The sequence below is a fragment of the Eleutherodactylus coqui genome, chromosome 4, assembly GCF_035609145.1.
Source record: "Eleutherodactylus coqui strain aEleCoq1 chromosome 4, aEleCoq1.hap1, whole genome shotgun sequence".
Taxonomy (NCBI): Eukaryota; Metazoa; Chordata; class Amphibia; order Anura; family Eleutherodactylidae; genus Eleutherodactylus; species Eleutherodactylus coqui.
The window spans coordinates 47,078,619-47,093,232 of record NC_089840.1 but is presented as its reverse complement, the minus strand read 5'-3'; the positions used below and the strand labels follow the sequence as shown (position 1 = coordinate 47,093,232).

The 14,614-nt window shown below is 50.5% G+C and overlaps 1 protein-coding gene across 1 annotated transcript in view; it reads left to right on the top strand.

The window, feature by feature from the left end:
* Positions 1-3,722: 3,722 nt before the first annotated feature.
* RCSD1 (RCSD domain containing 1) overlaps positions 3,723-14,614 on the top strand; it is a 79,686-nt gene continuing 68,794 nt past the window's right edge. The window contains exon 1 of the mRNA XM_066599369.1: positions 3,723-3,908. Within this exon, the coding sequence (XP_066455466.1) occupies positions 3,903-3,908 (6 nt within the window). The 5' untranslated portion in view covers positions 3,723-3,902. The remainder of the gene's footprint in view (positions 3,909-14,614) is intronic.

The window sequence follows — 14,614 nt, the reverse complement described above, 5'->3', positions numbered from 1 at the left end:
AAATGGCGAACCCAGCAGTAAAGCGTAGCTGGGTGCGTATGATTTAGCAATGTTTTTCACGCAGCTCACACGTCTACACAGGCGTAAGGACGGACACAGGCTGGACAAATAGATTTGTTTTCAGTTTTTTCCCACCAACAGGCAGCACTGCGTATATTCAATGAACCTGCGAAGTTTAATAACTGCGCTGTGTCCCTGCTTATGTGTCACAGAACGTGAGGGTAGCAGAGTTATTATAACTCTTGGAGAGCAGGTATTTTTTTTTCCCAATTAAGGAAAGCAAATGGCGAACCCAGCAGTAAAGCGTAGCTGGCTGCGTATGATTTAGCAATGTTTTTCACGCAGCTCACACGTCTACACAGGCGTAAGGACGGACACAGGCTGGACAAATAGATTTGTTTTCAGTTTTTTCCCACCAACAGGCAGCACTGCGTATATTCAATGAACCTGCGAAGTTTAATAACTGCGCTGTGTCCCTGCTTATGTGTCACAGAACGTGAGGGTAGCAGAGTTATTATAACTCTTGGAGAGCAGGTATTTTTTTTTCCCAATTAAGGAAAGCAAATGGCGAACCCAGCAGTAAAGCGTAGCTGGCTGCGTATGATTTAGCAATGTTTTTCACGCAGCTCACACGTCTACACAGGCGTAAGGACGGACACAGGCTGGACAAATAGATTTGTTTTCAGTTTTTTCCCACCAAAAGGCAGCACTGCGTATATTCTATGAATAATAACTGTGTTGTGGCCCTGCCTATACAATTCTTTCCCTGCAGTATCAATGGAGGGTGCAATGCTCTGCAGAGGCGATTTTGAGAAGCCCAAAAAAAATGCAGCACAGCCAACAGCAGCCTGGACAGTACTGCACACGGATAAATATGGCCCTAGAAAGGACCGTTGAGGTTCTTGAAGGCTACACTCACTCCTAACACTCTCCCTGCCTATGCAGCACTTCTGTCCCTAATGCCAGGTGCAACGGTCTGCAGAGGCGATTTTGAGAAAAAAAAAAAATCCCACTGCTAACAGCAGCCAACACACAGCTATCAGTGGCCCTAATAAGGACCTTTGGGGGGTCTTGAAGCCTACACTAACTACCAATTCTTTCCCTACAGCAGCTCCGGTATAAACAGCACTGTCCCTCATCTAACTCACACCGCATCTGAGGCGAGCCGCGGGAGGGGCCGACTTTTATATTAGGCGAACACCTGATCTCGCCAGCCACTCACAGCAGGGGGGTGGTATAGGGCTTAAACGTTGCAGGGGGAAGTTGTAATGCCTTCCCTGTCTTTCAATTGGCCAGAAAAGCGCGCTAACGTCTCAGGGAAGGAAGTGAAAGTAACCAGAACACCGCATGGTGTTCGTCACGAATAACGAACATCCCGAACACCCTAATATTCGCACGAATATCAAGCTCGGACGAACGCGTTCGCTCATCTCTAATGATGACCCAACACATCACATACACAGCACATTACACACACAGCTCTGCTACACTGTACATCCATCCTAACCCCACACAGCACATGACACACACACAGCTATGCTACATCCTGATTCACACACATCACACACACAGTTCTGCTATTCCACACATCACCAGACTCTTGGATACAGTGATAACCCCATGTCATGTGATTCCTGACTCTGCCCATTCATGACTCCACATCATCACAGGTCCTGGGATTAGCTGCTGTTGGTTTATCCAGTATACAGTAATTTCTACCAAACTGCACAGTGGCTCCTCCCACAGCAGTGACATCACCGCAGGTCTTTCACCCACCGTCTCTCTGTGGTGGTTGTAGGTCAGTGTGTTCTGTCAGGAGTTCTGTCTGACATAATAGCAGTTTAGTTGTATTCTCATTTTGTTATTTTTTTTCTCCCTTTGCAAGAGCCGTAACTGTGTTGTTCTTCTGTCGGTCTCAGACTCTGTGTTTTATATATGTTGTAGGACCTTTGATGACGTCACCAGGGGGTGGAGCATGAGAAACACTCACATACTAACTGACAAGTGGTCATTAGTAGTTTGATTGCGTGAGGACAGGATTGCATATGCTGTCCACAGAGCAGAATGGGTCTCTCACTGCGCGATATGCCACGTGATCTATTTCTCGCATGAACCTACACGCAGTGTTTACGCGCTCATGTGAATAGATCAATGAAAATCCATTTACTTTCATTGACTGCATTCACCACGTATCACGCAGCTGTACACCGCGTGCGTAATACGAGATGAAAACACGGTCGTGTTAACGAGCCCTTATGGACCGTATGCACAATTGCACACACTTCAGCGCAATTTATTTGCGCAGTGAACAACGTTCATTTGCGTATGCATCGGAGCATAGTATTGTACTTTTTGCGTACGCAGGGCCTGTTCACATGCGTGCTCAAAACACCCCACCCTGATTTAAAAGCCTTTTTAGCCCAATAAGGTCCAGATGTGTTCACTTTTTCACGGAATTGCGCATGTACCATGCGCATTCGCGCACCTGGTGCGCAAATACGCAAAAAACTAGAACAGGTCCAATTTTTCTTTTTCTGCACGCATGAAATGCATGTGCTAAATATGGCTATAAGGACGAAAAAAATTTAATCAATGCGTTCGATTCTCTGCGTATTGTGCGGGCAAATTTTGCATGCACAAATATGACCGTTTGAAGGCGCCCTTACACAGCGCACCCCACATCTCCTAGCGTCTTGTGCACGCATTTGCGCACCCTCCAGTAATTTCTATGGGGACCTTTGATGTGCAAAAATAGAGCATGCTGCGGGGGTTTTTTTTGGCGCGACCGTAAAGCACAGGGATAATACGCGCATGTGAGCGAATCCATTGAAATCAATGGGTCCTATTCTCTGCGCATTGTGCGCCTAAACTTTGCGTGTGCAAATATGCCCGTAAATACATCCGTGTGAATCTGGCATGTTGCAGATACACAGACTGGTAATGTATTATATAACAGTACGGTGTGTATAATATCCCAGCATGCTGATGGCAGTTCTAGTGGCGTCGTCACCCCATCCTGCGGTCTATCTATTTACGACTTCACCATTATTTTTTGCGCATCTTGTACAGGTGGAGGATTGGGAGGACAGAAAAAAGCCTAAGACCCAATGTCCACGGGCAGATCGGAGCCCGCAGCGTAATCTGACGCTGCCCGCGGCCGGGGGCGGACATGCGCAGTGGAGTTTTTCTTAATTTTTTTTTTAACTCCTGCTTTCCCGCAGAATTTGCAGCCCATCCGCAATTCAATTGTGGAAGGGCTGTGTGGATAGTACTTCAATGGAAGCCGTCGGTGCGGGATCCGCAGTAAAATGGAGCATGCTGCGTTTTTTGGTGGTTTTTTTCCGGACTAAAAGGTCTGCAAATCAAATCCGCATGCGTTATTTCACGCCCGTGTATCCCTATGTGCGGCTTGATTTGCGGATCACCCGCGCGGATTCCGTAAATCAAATCCGCCCATGGACATTAAGCCGACACAAGTAGTAGTGTTGTCCATGACAACCAGTGACATTGTGGGGGTCCAGATGGATGCGGCACTGGCTACGGGGGGCGCCAGCGCTCCTGCTTCGCAGTGGCCCCCGTGGTGTCCCCATGTATGGGCAGGTCAGCTTCGCTCTCGCCCCTCTCTGCTCCGCTTTGCACTCAGTATCTGTTTGGATTTGTGTCTAAATTTAACCGCTGATTGCTTCCCCTCCCTCCTTCCTCTCCACAGCGGTGCAGGACAGCTCTGGGCAGGGTCCGCTCTGCTATCTGACAGCCTTGGGACACGGCAGTGAAGTGACAGGAGGCGAGAACGGAAATTGCAAGAACTCAACTTCAAAACGCAGCCACTTAGTGACAGCGCAGAAGTGTCTTGGAAGTTTCTCGGCGCAGCAGAGTCCGGGTCCCCTCCTGCGGTAGAGGGAATGGAGGTAAGTTCTTGCACGTTTAGGTAGTTTGCACTTCGTGTCGCGCTGTCACTGGATTTGGCGGAATGCGTGGGGTTGGCTGCGAGCGCCATGCAGCTTTACATTAATGGTTGAGGGCAGGAAAACTCATGTTGGGGTTAAACTGTTCACATTTCACTACGCAGGTTATCCTCCTCTGCAGATGTAGCAGAGCTGAGTGTGTTTGTAATCTCTGTATTACTTGTAAACCGACCTGCAGTTCTTTGTAATATCACAGGTAACACCGTAAAACTGTGAAGGTTGCTTTACTGCATCTACAAACTCGGCTCTTCGACAAGTGTGTAATGCGCCCGTGTATATTACCCCAAGGCAACAGTCAAGTTCATATAGAATATTGCCGGACATTATATCAGTCGCTGCACTGCAAGTGGGACAGATTTTTGGGGGTCCCAGAAGAATGTTACACTGGATATTGCAAACCTAGAACTGATAGGCACGACAATGATACACTGATACTTTGGGTACAAGACAATCACATACCAATGCCTGGGGTACAGGGCAATGACATGCTGCCATTTGGGGTACAGAATGACACTGATGCTTGGGGTACAGAGCATTGGCACACTGACAGTAGGGGTACAGAACAGTAACGTATTGACAAATGGGGTTCAGAACAATAGCACACTAACGCTTAAGATACAACTATAATGACACACTGACACTTGGGATACAGGACAATCACACACCAATGCTTGGGGTACAGAATAATGACACAATGACATCTGGGGTGCAGGATTATGACACACTGACATCTGGGGTACAGGATAATGACACACTGATGCTTGGGGTACAGACTAGTGACATATTGACAAATGGGGTACAGGACAATGACACAATGACATTTGGGGTACAGAATGACACACTGACATTTGGGGTAGAGGGCAGTGGCACTGACACTTGGGGTACAGGATAATGACACAATGACATTTGGGGTACAGAATGACACTGATGCTTGGGGTACAGGGCACTGGCACACTGACAGTAGGGGTACAGAACAATAACACACTAACGCTTAAGGTACAACTATAATGACACACTGACACTTGGGATACAGGACAATCACACACCAATGCTTGGGGTACAGAATAATGACACACTGACATTTGGAGTACAAAATGACACACTGATGCTTGGGGTACAGAATAGTGACATATTGACAAATGGGGTACAGGACAATAGCACACTGACACTTAAGGTAAAGAATAATGACACACTGACACTTGGGGAGCAGAATAATGACACACTGACAGATGGGGTACAAGACAATAATACACTGACACTTAAGGTACTGGATAATGACACTGGGGGTACAGAATGACACACTGATGCTTGGGGTGCAGGATAATGACACACTCACAGATGGGGTACAAGACAATAACACACTGACACTTGGGGTACAAGACAATGACACACTGACACTTGGGGTACAAGACAATGACACACTGACACTTGGGGTACAAGTCAATAACACACTGACACTGGGGGTACAGGATAATGACACACTGACAGATGGGGTACAAGACAATGGCACACTGACACTTGGGGTACAAGACAATGACACACTTACACTTGGGGTACCAGTCAATAACACACTGACACTGGGGGTACAGGATAATGACACACTGACACTGGGGGTACAGGATAATGACACACTGACACTGGGGGTACAGGATAATGACACACTGACACTTGGGGTACAGGATAATGACACACTGACAGATGGGGTACAAGACAATGGCACACTGACACTAGGGGTACAGGATAATGACACACTGACACTGGGGGTACAGGATAATGACACACTGACACTTGGGGTACAAGTCAATAACACTGACACTGGGGGTACAGGATAATGACACACTGACACTGGGGGTACAGGATAATGACACACTGACACTTGGGGTACAAGACAATGGCACACTGACAGATGGGGTACAAGACAATGGCACACTGACAGATGGGGTACAGGATAATGACACACTGACATCTGGGGTACAGGACAATGGCACACTGACAGATGGGGTACAAGACAATGGCACACTGACACTTGGGGTACAGAACAGACACACTGACATCTGGGGTACAGGACAATGACAAATACTGAGCTCACAATGAGGGGTTCAGTCGTGCTGTGACTTATAGTTCTACAACATCTGATGCAATGATGGCCACTTACCTCTGTTGCCCCTCAGCCCTCAGTGTCCGGCCCAGGGACTCATCCACAGATATGGTAAATGATTCAGCTCTCATTTCCTTTCCTTTTTCTTGATGGCCTCATCTCACTCTCAGCGCTACATTTCCCAGCGATACGTGGAGTCTGATAGTCTGTGGAAATCCCCATCCCCATGCGTTTTGCTGAATAATTTTACCCTGTGTCAATGGATGGGAGGGTCACATGACTTTTGTAGTGAGGGTCACATGACTTTAATCTATAGAACCAGGCAGGTAGATCTCAAGCATGTGATTGCCACCTGACTCATTTCTTTGCGCCCAGCGAGGCATGTGACAAATACTGAGCTCTCATGATGAAACTAGGCCGTCGTCAAATATGTATCTTACCGTAAGTTTGGCAATTTCAAGTAAAATTCCAAAAATAAGTAAGTATTGCAATGTTTTCCACTAAGGATGGAGCCAGTGCTGTACATTGCAGAGATCAAACTGGGCCCCTGTTACGGCACCACATTTTTGCAGCCTAGACAGAAGGCGCCTGGGGTTTGTTTCACCTCCACAATTTTTTCCCCTTGTTTGAGTTCTTTTCACTCAATCATGGCTGGATGCCATCTCCTTATTGTCCCCAGGAAAGTCCCATGATCTGCCTCTAGGGTATTTACACCCTAAATAGGATTCATATTGCCTCTGTAGAGTCAATAATCATGTCCTATAGCCACCCCTGTAGGAAATAATGGAACCTTGCATAATGGAGCAGTGAGCTTATAAGGTTACCTCCTTCACAGAAATGCTGTAGAATCGCTATGGAAAGTTTGCAGCATTTACTGTACAAGCTATGTGGAGGGGATTTAAAAAATCTTCACATGATGCGGAAAATTTCTGCAATGAATCTGCAGCGTTTTGTCTATTTATACTGTGGACTTCCCCCCCTTGAAATACCAACCCCATTGAAACCCCATTTTCAGGCACCCTAGCAGGGAATTCGGAGAGTTAATAGAGGGGGTAACGAATTCAAGAGCCGCGTCTCTTGACCAGAGTGGAGAACAGTTATAAAGACTCTTTCTCTCTCTGGAGGACTTGTCCTTCCTTGCATCTCACAGATATCCTATTGATATGAATGAATCCTGCGTAATACTGTATTTCTCCTCTGGGTGCACTGTAGGGAAATTGAGCATTTACTGCCAGGTCTGTCCACAGATTACAGCTGGAAGTCCGGGTAGGAGGACACTTTGTGATCAGCTTATAGTCAAGACCCTTCTAGCAAGTAGGGTTAGTCCAAAGCGGAAAAATCCTTTAACACTAGAACCACCATGGGAGTCATTTTATAACTCCTTCAGCAGTTCAAAAGGCAATGCAGCAAACAAATCTAAATGGTTCTAGTGTTAATATACTCTTTGTAAAATAAAAATCCAGAACCTAGAAGGAGTTTCTGTTTTGCTGTAAAACTCGGCCTACAGTTACATCTCAGGCAGATATACAAATGATTAGAGTTGTGGTGATTAGATGAACAGTGTTCTCACCTGAGGCCCTAAGAGTGGTTCCCCCCATGGCCTATAAAAAGGTTCTCGGAAGCTCCTTGTGTGTAGTGACCTCTTCTTCCGCTTGTGTAGAGCTTTTTGACCACTAGACGCCTCTACAACCTAATCCAAGAGCTTTCATCCAGTTAACAGAGTTTGTGGGGGGAGTATCATTGGAATGCGCAAAGCTGGATGGGTGCATCAATGAATTACCTGCCATCTGGGTCATTGTGAACAGACTGTTAGGGGGTGTTGGGACCAGTGGATGTGTGGGGGCACACAAGGGGACTGGGCTCAGGACGTCCCCTACAAACCACCAGTAGAGAGGCTCGTCCAACAAGCATGAGCAGCTCCAGCTGTTTCATTGTCCTCCATCCAGAGACAGGGGGCGCCAGCTTTAGAGGCCCCTGAGTCTGTCGGAACCACCGCTTGGCTGAAGGACATTTGGTCTTACGGCCGGAACCCATTACGAGTACTCTCTTTGCAGTGGTGTCGTGAGCAAAGAAGTTGTACTGCTATGGAGTGGAACCGGGTTGTCTTCAGTGATAAATCTAGGTTTAGTTTGGGTGCTGACGACGGTTGTGTTCATGTCAGGAGACCTTGTCAGGTGAGCGCCTCAATCCTGCCTTTGCTGTGGAGCGGCACACTTCCCCCTCCTGGTGTGATGGTCTGGGGGGCCATTGTATACGACAGTCGGTCCCCCCTAGTAGTGGTACGAGGGACGATGACAGCTCAGCGATATGTTCAGGACATCCTGCAGCCACATGTGTTCCTCTCATGGCAGCTTCCAGGAGGCTTCCAGCAGGATAATGCTCGGCCGCACACACAATGAGGCTGCACGCACAAGGGGGTCAGAGTAAGCCCCTACAACATTGTCACACTTCCGTGGCTACCCGGTCACCAGACTTATCACCAACACAGCATGTATAGGACCATATGGGACGCCAATAGAGATGAGCGAACGTACTCGTCCGAGCTTGATACTCATTCGAGTATTAGCGTGTTCGAGATGCTCATTACTAGAGGCGAGCACCACGCGATGTTCGAGTTACTTTCACTTTCATCTCTGAGACGTTAGCGAGCTTTTCTGGCCAATAGAAAGACAGGGAAGGCATTACAACTTCCCCCTGCGACGTTCAAGCCCTATACCACCCCCCTGCAGTGAGTGGCTGGCGAGATCAGGTGTCACCCGAGTATATAAATCGGCCCCTCCCGCGACTTGCCACAGATACATTCTGACAGAGATCAGGGAAAGTGCTGCTGATGCCGGAGCTGCTATAGGGAGAGCGTTAGGAGTGATTTTAGGCTTCAAGAACCCCAACGGTCCTTCTTAGGGCCACATCTGACCATGTGCAGTACTGTTGAGGCTGCTTTTTGCAGTGTTGCACATTTTTTTTTGTATATCGGCCGCGCAGAGCATTGCGTCCAGAGCATTGCGTCCTGCAGTAATTTTACATAGTCCACGGCCAGTAGTGGTGGTGAGGCAGGGACAGTGAAAGACATATCCAGTCTATATATGCAGTGGGCTTTTCCAAAAAAATTTGGGAAAAAAAATCTATTTGGGCTGCCTGTGACCATCCTGACTGTACTGCGTCTCTGCTGGGGGTAGTTTTCCTAATTCATACGCAGCCAGCTAAGTGTTACAGCAGGCTTGCGCAAAATTCTTTCCTGCCTCTGCTGTGCGTTCTGTAAGCGAAGTCAGCCTCCAACCACAGGCCAATAAGCGGCACATTTTATTACAGCGTTCTGTTTCTGCACTACTGGTAATACACCATGCTGAGGGGTAGGGGTAGGCCTAGAGGACGTGGACGCGGGCGAGGACGCGGAGGCCCAAGTGAGGGTGTGGGCACAGGCTGAGCTCCTGATCCAGGTGTATCGCAGCCGACTGCTGAGAGGCACGTTTCTGGCGTCCCCACATTCATCTCACAATTAATGGGTCCACGCGGTAGATCTTTATTAGAAAATGAGCAGTGTGAGCAGGTCCTGTCGTGGATGGCAGAAAGTGCATCCAGCAATCTATCGACCACCCAGAATTCTGCGCTGTCCGCTGCTGCAACTCTGAATCCTCTGGCTGCTGCTCCTTCTTCCTCCCAGCCTCCTCACTCCATTACAATGACACATTCTGAGGAGCAGGCAGACTCCCAGGAACTGTTCTTGGGCCCCTGCCCAGAATGGGCAGCAATGGTTCCGAATCCTCTCCCACCGGAGGAGTTTGTCGTGACCGATGCCCAACCTTTGGAAAGTTCCCGGGGTCCGGGGGATGAGGCTGGGGACTTCCGGCAACTGTCTCAATAGCTTTCAGTGGGTGAGGAGGACGATGACGATGAGACACAGTTGTCTATCACTCAGGTAGTAGTAATTGGAGTAAGTCCGAGGGAGGAGCGCACAGAGGATTCGGAGGAAGAGCAGCAGGACGATAAGGTGACTGACCCCACCTGGTTTGCTATGCCTACTGAGGACAGGTCTTCAGAGGGGGAGGCAAGTGCAGCAGCAGGGCAGGTTGGAAGAGGCAGTGCGGTGGCCAGGGGTAGAGGCAGGGCCATACCGAATAATCCACCAACTGTTTCCCAAAGCGCCCCCTCGCGCCATGCCACCCTGCAGAGGCCGAGGTGCTCAAAGGTCTGGCAGTTTTTCACTGAGAGTGCAGACGACCGACGAACAGTGGTGTGCAACCTTTGTCGCGCCAAGATCAGCCGGGGAGCCACCACCACCAGCCTCACCACCACCAGCATGCGCAGACATATGATGGCCAAGCACCCCACAAGGTGGGACGAAGGCCATTCACCGCCTCCGGTTTGCACCGCTGCCTCTCCCCCTGTGCCCCAACCTGCCACTGAGATCCAACTCCCCTCTCAGGACACAGGCACTACCGTCTCCTGGCCTGCACCCACACCCTCAACTCCCCTGACCTCGGCCCCATCCACCAATGTCTCTCAGCGCACCGTCCAGCCGTCGCTAGCGCAAGTGTTGGAGCGCAAGTACGCCGCCACGCACCTGCACGCTCAAGCATTAAACGTGCACATAGCCAAATTTATCAGCCTGGAGATGCTGCCGTATAGGGTTGTGGAAACGGAGGCTTTCAAAGGTATGATGGCGGCGGCGGCCCCGCGCTACTCAGTTCCCAGTCGCCACTACTTTTCCCGATGTGCCGTCCCAGCCCTGCACAACCACGTCTCCCGCAACATTGTACGCGCCCTCACCAACGCGGTTACTGCCAAGGTCCACTTAACAATGGACACGTGGACAAGCACAGGCGGGCAGGGCCACTATATCTCCCTGACGGCACATTGGGTGAATTTAGTGGAGGCTGGGACAGAGTCAGAGCCTGGGACCGCTCACGTCCTACCCACCCCCAGAATTGCGGGCCCCAGCTCGGTGGTGGTATCTGCGGCGGTGTATGCTTCCTCCACTAAACCACCCTCCTCCTCCTCCTATGCAACCTCTGTCTCGCAATCAAGATGTGTCAGCAGCAGCACGTCGCCAGCAGTCGGTGTCGCGCGGCGCGGCAGCACAGCGGTGGGCAAGCGTCAGCAGGCCGTGCTGAAACTACTCAGCTTAGGAGAGAAGAGGCACATAGCCCACGAACTGCTGCAGGGTCTGACAGAGCAGTCCGACCGCTGGCTTGCGCCGCTGAGCCTCCAACCGGGCATGGTCGTGTGTGACAACGGCCGTAACCTGGTGGCGGCTCTGCAGCTCGGCAGCCTCACGCACGTGCCATGCCTGGCCCACGTCTTTAATTTGGTGGTTCAGCGCTTTCTGAAAAGCTACCCACGCTTGTCAGACCTGCTCGGAAAGGTGCGCCGGCTCTGCGCACATTTCCGCAAGTCCCACACGGACGCTGCCACCCTGCGCACCCTGCAACATCGGTTTCATCTGCCAGTGCACCGACTGCTGTGCGACGTGCCCACACGGTGGAATTCTACGCTCCACATGTTGGCCAGGCTCTATGAGCAGCGTAGAGCTATAGTGGAATACCAACTCCAACATGGGCGGCGCAGTGGGAGTCAGCCTCCTCAATTCTTTACAGAAGAGTGGGCCTGGTTGGCAGACATCTGCCAGGTCCTTGGGAACTTTGAGGAGTCTACGCAGATGGTGAGCGGCGATGCTGCAATCATTAGCGTCACCATTCCTCTGCTATGCCTCTTGAGAAGTTCCCTGCAAAGCATAAAGGCAGACGCTTTGCGCTCGGAAACAGAGGTGGGGGAAGACAGTATGTCGCTGGATAGTCAGAGCACCCTCCTGTCTATATCTCAGCGCGTTGAGGAGGAGGAGGAGGAGGAGGAGGGGGAGGAGGATGAGGAGGAGGGGGAAGAGACAGCTTGGCCCACTGCTGAGGGTACCCATGCTGCTTGCCTGTCATCCTTTCAGCGTGTATGGCCTGAGGAGGAGGAGGAGGAGGATCCTGAAAGTGATCTTCCTAGTGAGGACAGCCATGTGTTGCGTACAGGTACCTTGGCACACATGGCTGACTTCATGTTAGGATGCCTTTCTCGTGACCCTCGCGTTACACGCATTCTGGCCACTACGGATTACTGGGTGTACACACTGCTCGACCCACGGTATAAGGAGAACCTTTCCACTCTCATACCCGAAGAGGAAAGGGGTTCGAGAGTGATGCTATACCACAGGACCCTGGCGGACAAACTGATGGTAAAATTCCCATCCGACAGCGCTAGTGGCCGAAGGCGCAGTTCCGAGGGCCAGGTAGCAGGGGAGGCGCGGAGATCAGGCAGCATGTACAGCACAGGCAGGGGAACACTCTCTAAGTCCCTTGACAGCTTTCTGGCTCCCCAGCAAGACTGTGTCACGGCTCCCCAGTCAAGGCTGAGTCGGGGGGAGCACTGTAAAAGGATGGTGAGGGAGTACGTAGCCGATCGCACGACCGTCCTCCGTGATGCCTCTGCCCCCTACAACTACTGGGTTCGAAGCTGGACACGTGGCCTGAACTCGCGCTGTATGCCCTGGAGGTGCTTGCTTGTCCTGCGGCTAGCGTCTTGTCAGAGAGGGTGTTTAGTGCGGCTGGGGGAATCATCACAGATAAACGTACCCGCCTGTCAACCGACAGCGCCGACAGGCTTACACTCATCAAGATGAACAAAGCCTGGATTTCCCCCAGACTTCTCTTCTCCACCAGCGGACAGCAGCAATACCAAAACAATACGTAGGCTGCACCCGCGGATGGAAGCATTGTTCTCTATCACCATCAAAAACGTGGACCTTTTAGCTTCATCAATCTGTGTAAAATATTCATCCTCCTCCTCCTGCTCCTCCTCCTGAAACCTGACGTAATCACGCCGAACGGGCAATTTTTCTTAGGGCCACAAGGCTCAGTCATATAATTTTTGTAAACAATTTTTATACGTTTCAATGCTCATTAAAGCGTTGAAACTTGCACCTGAACCAATTTTTATTTTAACTGGGCTGCCTCCAGGCCTAGTTACAAATTAATCCACATTAACCAAAGCGATTAATGGGTTTCACCTGCCCTCTTGGTTGGGCATGGGCAATTTTTCTGACGTACATTAGTACTGTTGGTACACCAATTTTTTGGGGCCCTCGCCTACAGTGTAATCCAATTAATTTTTTGCCCACCTGCATTAAAGCTGACGTTACATCAGCTGTGCTGGGCACTGCAATGGGATATATTTATGTACCGCCGGTGGGTTCCAGGGAGCCACCTATGCTGTCCGTCCACACGGAGTTGTAACTGCATGTGTCCACTTCTAAAGAACCCCAGTCTGACTGCGGCATGCAGTGTGGGCCGAAGCCCACCTGCGTTAAACATGACATTACCTCAGCTGTGATGGGCAATGCAATGGGATATATTTATGTATCGCCGGTGGCTTCCTGGCACCCACCCATGCTGTCGGTCCACACGGAGTTGTAACTGCATGTGTCCATTTCTAAAGAACCCCAGTCTGACTGGGGCATGCAGTGTGGGCCGAAGCCCACCTGCGTTAAACATGACATTACCTCAGCTGTGCTGGGCACTGCAATGGGATATATTTATGTACCGTCGGTGGGTTCCAGGGAGCCACCCATGCTGTCGGTCCACATGGAGTTGTAACTGCATGTGTCCACTTCTAAAGAACCCCAGTCTGACTGGGGCATGCAGTGTGGGCCGAAGCCCACCTGCATTAAACATGACATTACCTCAGCTGTGATGGGCAGTGCAATGGGATATATTTATGTACCGCCGGTGGGTTCCAGGGAGCCACCCATGCTGTGGGTCCACACGGACTTCACAATAGGTAGTTGTACCTGCCTGTGTCTATGAATTAAAAACCCCGGTCAGGTTGGGGCATGCAGTGTGGGCCGAAGCCCACCTGCATTTAATCTGACGTTAGCTCTGCTGTCCAGGGCACTGCAATGGAATACATTTATGTACAGCCGGTGGGTTCCAGGGAGCCACCCATGCTGTGGGTGGACACGGAATTCCCATTGCGGAGTTGTACCTGCCTGTGACTATTTATAAAAAACCGCGGTCTGACTGGGGCATGCAGACACCTTGACAGAATGAATAGTGTGTGGCACATAGGTTCCCCATTGCTATGCCCACGTGTGCAGCTCCTGATGGCGGTGGCACAGGATTATATTTCTCATTGCTTCTGTACAGCATTGTGGGCTATCGCCCCGCCCCTTTTAAAGAGGGTCGCTGCCTAGCCGTGCTAACCCTCTGCAGTGTGTGCCTGCGGTTCCTCCTCATGGCAGACGCACTTGTAAATAGACATGAGGGTGGTGTGGCATGAGGGCAGCTGAAGGCTGCGCAGGGACACTTTGGTGTGCGCTGTGGACACTGGGTCATGCGGGGGGGGGGTTGGGCAGCATGTAACCCAGGAGAAGTGGCAACGGAGTGTCATGCAGGCAGTGATTGTGCTTTGTTGGAGGTAGTGTGGTGCTTAGCTAAGGTATGCCTTGCTAATGAGGGCTTTTCAGAAGTAAAAATTGTTGGGAGGGGGGGCACTCTTGCCGCTATTGTGGCTT